This window comes from Montipora capricornis, chromosome 11, assembly GCF_036669925.1.
Source record: "Montipora capricornis isolate CH-2021 chromosome 11, ASM3666992v2, whole genome shotgun sequence".
NCBI classification, from domain to species: Eukaryota; Metazoa; Cnidaria; class Anthozoa; order Scleractinia; family Acroporidae; genus Montipora; species Montipora capricornis.
In genome coordinates, this window is record NC_090893.1 from 21839272 (window position 1) to 21846771 (window position 7500).

The window sequence follows — 7500 nt, forward strand, 5'->3', positions numbered from 1 at the left end:
GTTGAATCCCAATGCTCCAAGTGGTTCTTACGTCATCGATCCTGATGGAGAAGGAGGCGTGGCAACTTTCACTGTTGACTGTGACATGACTGACAAGAATAACATTGGCGTGACAGTCATCAGTCACGACAGTGAAGACAGGACGCTGGTGCAAGGATGTTACCCTCCAGGCTGTTACAAGCGTGACATTCACTACACAGGAACAAATCTCCTTCAGCTGGGAAAACTAACCGCCATCTCTGCCCACTGTGAGCAGTTTATCAAGTACGAGTGTTTTAACGCAGTGCTCTTATACAATGGTAACATGTATGGCTGGTGGGTGTCACGTGATGGAGACAAGATGACTTACTGGGGAGGAGCGAACTCCATTCCTTTATACAAGTGCGCATGTGGAGTAACTGGCAATTGTGCACATTCCGGATATGGATGCAACTGTGACAAGAATGACAATACGTGGCGCGAGGACAGCGGTTTGTTGACAAACAAATCTCATCTTCCCGTCATGCAGCTGAGGTTTGGAGATAACAGCTCCCCTACCCAGCTTGGGTATCACACCCTGGGAAAATTGAGGTGCTATGGAATATCTACCAAATAAACGCATGCTTTACCTGTCAGTGTATCAACTTCTCAAAGATAACGACCTTAATGTAGCCAAATGTTAATCCGGCTTTAGATCACTTCATAGCACATATAGATAACAGTTTAACATAAGATTCTCTTACGAAAGCTACAATAGATAGCTATTGCATTGATCAATAGGCCCTAAAGTGGTTTGACTTTTATCTAAGTGATCTTCAACAGAAATGTCTGGTAAATGTTGAGCTATCTGTTGCGCGTGATGTGGCGAACAAAACCGAAAAAATAGCTAAAAGGCTCACATCAGAGACTTGCTAGTACCGTTCGTTGGCCATTCACTTACTATACAGATTAAAGATCACAAAATAAATAGAGTTTCACACGCAATAATATACATAAAAAAATTACTCGATTCTGATTGGCTGACAGCAGTGCAGTTTTTCGGTAACACAGTGCAGAAAAGAGGTAATTGAATGCAAAAAAGGTAATAAAGCATTCTGATTGGTCAATGAACAAACAAGTTCACAGATAGCCAATCAAATCATTTGTTTTCAAATCAAGCGCGCGCCCTGGATGGCGCAATTATGGCGCAATTTTTCCTTGATTGCGTGATACGCGTGCGTTTGTTCTGGTTAACCATCTCGAGTTTTTTCATGTATGTTATTAATAAGTAGTCACATGATTTGTCTCGTGCAATTTGGTATACATAAGCACTTGTAAATTTTTTCAAAGACTACAAATTGCACTTGCCATACGGGCTCGAGCAATTTTGGTCGTCTTTAAAAAAATTTACTCGTGCTTATTTATTCCAAATTGCACTCGAAATCATGTGATTACCTTTACAAATCCTTAGGACTCTACATGAATCAAAATTTGTCATGGTCCAAACATGTTATTAATGAGATTGCTAGGGTTATCTCATCTTGTATAGGTGCGTAGATGCCGCTTTCCTAGATTTTTTCGAGTTTTGGAAAAGGTGCTTTATTCTGTTATACTGAAAACTTTAGTAGCTGTTTATTTGTCCCTCACAGAAATAAAGGTGTGCCACTTTTTCTTGACGTTGTCTGATGTTCCCATAAATGATGTTGCCGTGGCAACCGTGTTTTAACAGGCTGGTGGTGTCAAGCCAAATATCATCACTTACAACAGCATTCTCTGCTTTATCCAGTTTAATCTCACATTCCCTGATCATTCGCTGTTAGGTTTTTCATCAATTGGCAAGTCTTAGGAGGTCATTTGACGCCACAACGATCGTGAGGAGAAAAAAACATACTTTTATAAACTGACCTCGATAATACTTGATATGTTTTCTATTAGAACGAAAGCACAAGGGTACTGAGTTACAAATTAACTTGTCAGAAAAATCACAACGCTTTATCATAGCCATTTCCAAACCACCTCCCTACGTTTTTCCAGCTTGCACCTGTCAATAGTTTATTGATTTTCAGCACTTCGCTACACAATACAGTGCAAACTGAACTTATTTGATGACTGAGAAACGAAAACATTTTGTAACAATTGTAATGATTTATATGCATTCTTACGACGATGCAATACTGTGAATGTATTTAAGACGAAATCCGATAGCAAATCGAGCAATTTCAGTTTTTAGTGGACAAAAATCTTGTACCAGAATAATTTTAAGTATTTTACAGTCCTTTTTACATTTCCTGAAAGCTAAAGATATAAATTTGCCTGAAATAACACCGAAAACAATTTTCCATGGGAACGGAAAAAATATAATTTCAACGTTCAGAAAAATTGTGCAAACACAGGTAAAATTTCATCCTCAGTTTCATTTCACCAGTATTTCAAGTGTTTCTTACGAAGTTCAACACTGAGTTGTTTTTGACGTTTGGTGTTGCTAGAAATGATTTTTTTTTGAGAGGATATTTAAAACAGTCGTACAGAAGTTTGCAATACGATGTTTATAATCTTAATTGAGACTCAGTTCGAGTTAGCGGGGGAGGTCGAGTTACCAGGGTTCTACTGTATTCTCAAAGTTAAACACACAAAATAAAGTTAACGACTGGAGAAAGGCTTCAATAAATAAAATTTCATGATTGTGCAAATTGTATTAAGACGAAACAAGTGCGAAAACAGTACGAGGACCGTAAATCTTCACACCAAACACTTTGTCACGCTTTATGAGAGACACCTCGCATTAGAATGCGAGTATGATCTTCTTTTTTCCACTTTTTCCGTGTCGGTAAAAGTCTTGCCTGTCACTCCCCTGCTAAGTGGTGTCTTTGTGCATAGAGTCTTCTGTCCGTATTTTGTTAGGTTTGAGAGGGTTGGGGTAATGCGTAGATTTCTCTGGTGCACACAGGAGAACATTTAATTAACCTGCAATGGCATCGAAAGTCATTGTAACGCGATTGGCGTTTTAGTGCATCTTTAAACAAAATATACCCTTATGGAGCTCAAGAATGGAACGACAATTGGATAAACAAGACAGGCGGTTAAAAATAAATATTTGGAATCTTTAAAGCGACGAGTAATGATCTTCGACGACAATTTCATTTTTCGCCTTTGGATATCAAGTGACCTTTGTTTCTAATATTTTACCAACTTGGTATTATATACAACACTGAAATCAAATGGCAATTATTTTTATGGATTTAACAAACATTGAAGGAATCGAATGCCTTGAATGCATCACAGTGTTTAGTGAAGTCGCATCTAAGTTGTCTGGCCGCTCAACTCTGCACAGTGTTAAGATAAAAAAAAATTGGAAATGTGACAGTAACGAATTATTCGAAAGAAAGCTTGTTGCCTCTTTTGTGCTTCATTATTTAAGCCCCGGCCAAACTATCGAACAAAGTTGGATTCAACCAACACTCCAACTTTGTTCGACCCAACATTGTTCGACCGTTTGGCCACCCATGTTGGAAGACGTTCGTCCAACAATTTCTGTTAGATCAAGTGTTGGATAAAGTTTGCTTGTGATCGAACATTACGCCCAACAATTCTGCTCGACGCAACAATGTTGCAGTGTTTTGCCGCTCGCCTAACAAAGTTGTGTCCTGCTAAACCAATCACGAATCGCTTTCTCATTCTCATCACCTTCTAATCATGGATGTATCTTGCAGTGAACATACCCCTCCATAAAAAGGAGGCAGTGTGGCCCAGTGGTTAGGGCGCTTGCCTTGAGATCCGGAGATCCAGGGTTCAAGACCCGCTCTGTCCACTCGTTGATATTCCCTGGTTCAACTTCCCAGCTGCACTTGTAAATAGCCAACTGGTTTGCCTCCGGTCAGTTGGGATTCTTAATAGTTGTTGTTGTTGTTTCGTTGTGTTTCATTGGCCCTGAAAAGCCCCTATGGGGAGCGGTCAGTTAAGTAGGTGTTGTATTGTATGTATACCCTACACGTTGTCTTAACCATCCTTTGCTTTTTCCTCGTTTGAATCGGTCATTTCTGTCCTCCAACAGCGCCGGTAGCATAAACGCTACAAGCGGTTTTCGTTTCAGTTTTAGCGCCAACTTGAACTTGAATCAGTTTCGTCAAGCAATGTTGGATAGTGTTTTCCCATTACCTCAACATTTACATCCAACAATGTTGCATGTTGGATCCAACTTTGTTTGATAGTTTGGCCAGGGCTTTACGGTCAAGGTTCTTCCGAAAGGGTTTTGAACTGTCAAACTGAAATTTATTTAACTGCTGTTATGTTTCTTGTTTACACGCACGTAATTGAAATTGGAAGGGGTTTTTTTTGCCCCTAATAGCAGATATTTTGTTTGTTTCAATAAATTTTACGGTGGAAAAGGTTTTTGTGACATTTTTTCGTCCAAATGAACTACCAAAAATAAAGCTTTTTAACGACCTTATGAAGTATAATATTTTTTGTAATTTAAAAATTTGCATACGAGCTTGAAATAAACATCGCCACAACACACGCACGCACAAGAAATTTAGTCGCTGATTTAACCCTTCGTTCAGTTCTCGGTAATATTTTGAAAACGGTAGTGTTATGTGTAACACTGAAACCAAACGGCAAATTCTCTGGTAACTTATTTGAGTTGCATACCAGAGACCATGGGGCGTTTTCCATTTACAAAAAATTCCCGGAAATTTCGATTGAAATTTCCATTGGGTGAAAAACGTGTGCCATTTAACTCAGGTCCGTTCGCCGCCCAGTGTTTGCGATTTTACGCGCCAAAATTTAAAAATGTGGCCGTGAATAGCCTGGAAGTGGTAAGACCTTTCAAAAGTTGTAAATGTAACACACATTTCCATCGGAAAGTTTCCAATGGGAAAACAGGACTACCTTTTCAGAAGTTCCGTTTATTCCGGAAATTTTCCAGTGGAACGAACCAAAAACGTGTGTTCCATTTACATCCCAACCGGAATTTCCAGAGACTGGAAAAGTATTGACTTAACCTTTTATTGTTGCTTTTTGTTTGTAGCAAGCTCCAATTGCTTTTTCTCAATGCAAATATTAAAATAAAGGATCTTTTTTACCCTACTATGTGGATTAAAAGCCATTTTTAGTTATATTAACGCCAGTAAATTTTTACAGTTTTTAATTTTGCTGGTGTTTTTTTCTGCTAGAACGTATTTTTAGCTGAACAAGTACTATCCACAAAATCCGCAAAAATTAAACCGCGCGGAATAAAAGGGCTACACCGTAACTCCCGGGTTTGCAAAACCATTTGGTGCAAACGTAAACCAAAAAAAAATTGACCTGTAATCAGATGAGACTGAAAAGAAGAGAAATTATGAAGCGGAACCAACATGTTCAGTCCTTCCTTAGTGTGTGGCATAAACGTTTCCTAAGTGCAACTCTAGACATGCATGACATACAGGAAAACGTCCGTGAGAGCAATTTGCAGTTAGGTTTTTTTGCGGACTATTTTAGTTAAGTTATTTTTGGGTGTTTCGGAAAAATCTTCGTTTAGTTAATCACGAGTTTAAAACTCGAAAATGGTAATGTGGAATTCCTTTACCGATAAAATGATCGTTAAGTCACAAACGAAATGGTTCTGAGAAAGAAAACTTCATGCAGGCGATTTGTGATAATTTGAAAAACGTCAGGCCGACTTTTTCCAATATTACCCAAATGTAATGCGTTTCAATTTTGTGCATTTATGTCCATCCATGCTTCTCTTTCCTTTTGCAGTATTTTTTTATGTCGTTCAACAGATTTAAGTTGTTCTTGCAATGTTTCATCCTGTTTTTTGGGCATTTTGGGAAAAAAGGAAAGGAAAGCAACATATCAAGTGTCTAGTCGTTCTAGCGCTAATTGGGGATACTGTAAACTGAAATGAACAATTAACGTAAATCAAATCGAGTGCTGTCATCACTGCGCCATCCCTGTACCCCAAATCATGAATGATATAATTTTGAGTGGCATAGCCCCTTCAAAGAAAAAACGAGAGAGTTTCACTGACTAGGCCTCAAACGGGACACGACATTACAAAATAATTCAACGTTTGAACGTGTGAGCCAAAGGGACATTGCTGGCATGACGTTTGGGTGACCTCACAAACGGTCTACATCACCCCCCTTCATCCCCCCCCCCCCCCCCACTTTAAAAAAAATTACTGGAACGTTGCAGCTCAATACTACCCAACTCAGTGCCTTCTGTTTTTGTATAACACGTACCACAGGCAACCCAGTTTACGCTCATGGAGCGTCTAGTTTAATTAGGTTTGCGATTCTAATTAAAGCCAATGCCAGTCTTGGAACACATTTAAACTGCGCTAGTAGTATTTTTTTCGCTAAGTTGCCTCACAGCCCTCCAAAAACATTTTCAGTATCGCCGCTTTCGCCTTGTTTATTTGCCGCCTTCCTTCAAAAGATACCAACGTCACTCGCACACCAACTGTTCTCACTCGTCCTCCACAGAAATTTTCCCTATTAAAGGGAGCTGGATTGCGTAACAACCCAATACATGTACATTGTATTGGGCTAATATAAGAGATAAATCCCACAAGCGGAGCAGTTTTCTTTCCGAAACATTGGTGTTGTACTTCATTCCTGTCCTCTTGACCATGAATCTACGGAACAGGGCTTTTCCAAATCCTGACACTCATTTCCGTTCATGCTAAAAATTAAATGTCTAAGATACGAGCCAAACAATATGTCGACCTTCTGCCCTCGGACGGCGACATCTTTTAGACCACTTCATCCAGCACTTTAAACGGCAGTAACAACAAAATAGCGATACCTATACACGAATCAAATATTATATAAACTATTTACAAATATTACAACCACCAGATCAAGATTTTACGGCCGATGGAACGCGATGGAGCTTTACCTATCACAGATTACTATTTTCTGTATTACAGAAAATGAAGCCGAAGAAAGGGCCCTCCCGCAATGACTCATGGTTGACAATGTCCCTTTAAGGCCCCTTTGATCCTTATAGTAACAAAAGCTATGAAGCGAGACAAGTTTAAGAATCCGCTTCAGATTTATTTTCATTTTTAAACTATTGTGCAAAAGCATGCCAGTGATTTGCATCAGTTTCTCATGCACTGGACCCTTCCTTACTCTTCCATGTTTAATGGATCAAACTGCTGAACTAGAAACCGCCAGGTTCCAATATAACTAGGATACCGACACTCACGGATTAACAATTTCTGCTTTCACCATGAAGTAGGTATCTTCTTTCAAAAAGTAGAATGGTGGGACTTCGCCATACTTCATGAGATTGTAGGTGTCGTCACCATAGGTCAACTCATCATGCGTTTTGTCTTGGATGTTGATTTTTCCCTTCCATGGCTGCGGCAAAATATTAATGGACGATGCAAACTCAACCACCTTCGCATCTCTTGTTGGCGGTTCCATATTGCCACTCGCGTCTTCGTTTAGATAAAGAACGAAGAACTTCAACAAAGGAATTCGGAATCCTTCGGGGTGAGACGAACGAGGTGGTACGTTAACAAATCTGAAGTGATCATTGGATTCCTTGACA

The 7500-nt window shown here is 39.4% G+C and overlaps 2 protein-coding genes across 4 annotated transcripts in view; one reads left to right on the top strand and one right to left on the bottom strand.

Annotated features, from left to right (window-relative positions):
* The window catches only part of LOC138024434 (contactin-associated protein-like 2), a 15701-nt gene extending 14086 nt beyond the window's left edge, over window positions 1–1615 (top strand). For all 3 annotated transcript variants that reach the window (XM_068871638.1, XM_068871640.1, XM_068871639.1), the window contains one exon: window positions 1–1615. This exon is cut by the window's left edge and continues 28 nt beyond it. In XM_068871638.1, coding sequence (XP_068727739.1) covers window positions 1–595 — 595 coding nt within the window. In that variant the 3' untranslated portion in view covers window positions 596–1615.
* LOC138024427 (uncharacterized) overlaps window positions 1–7500 on the bottom strand; it is a 308112-nt gene that overhangs the window by 165774 nt on the left and 134838 nt on the right. The gene's annotated exons all lie outside the window — the stretch shown is intronic.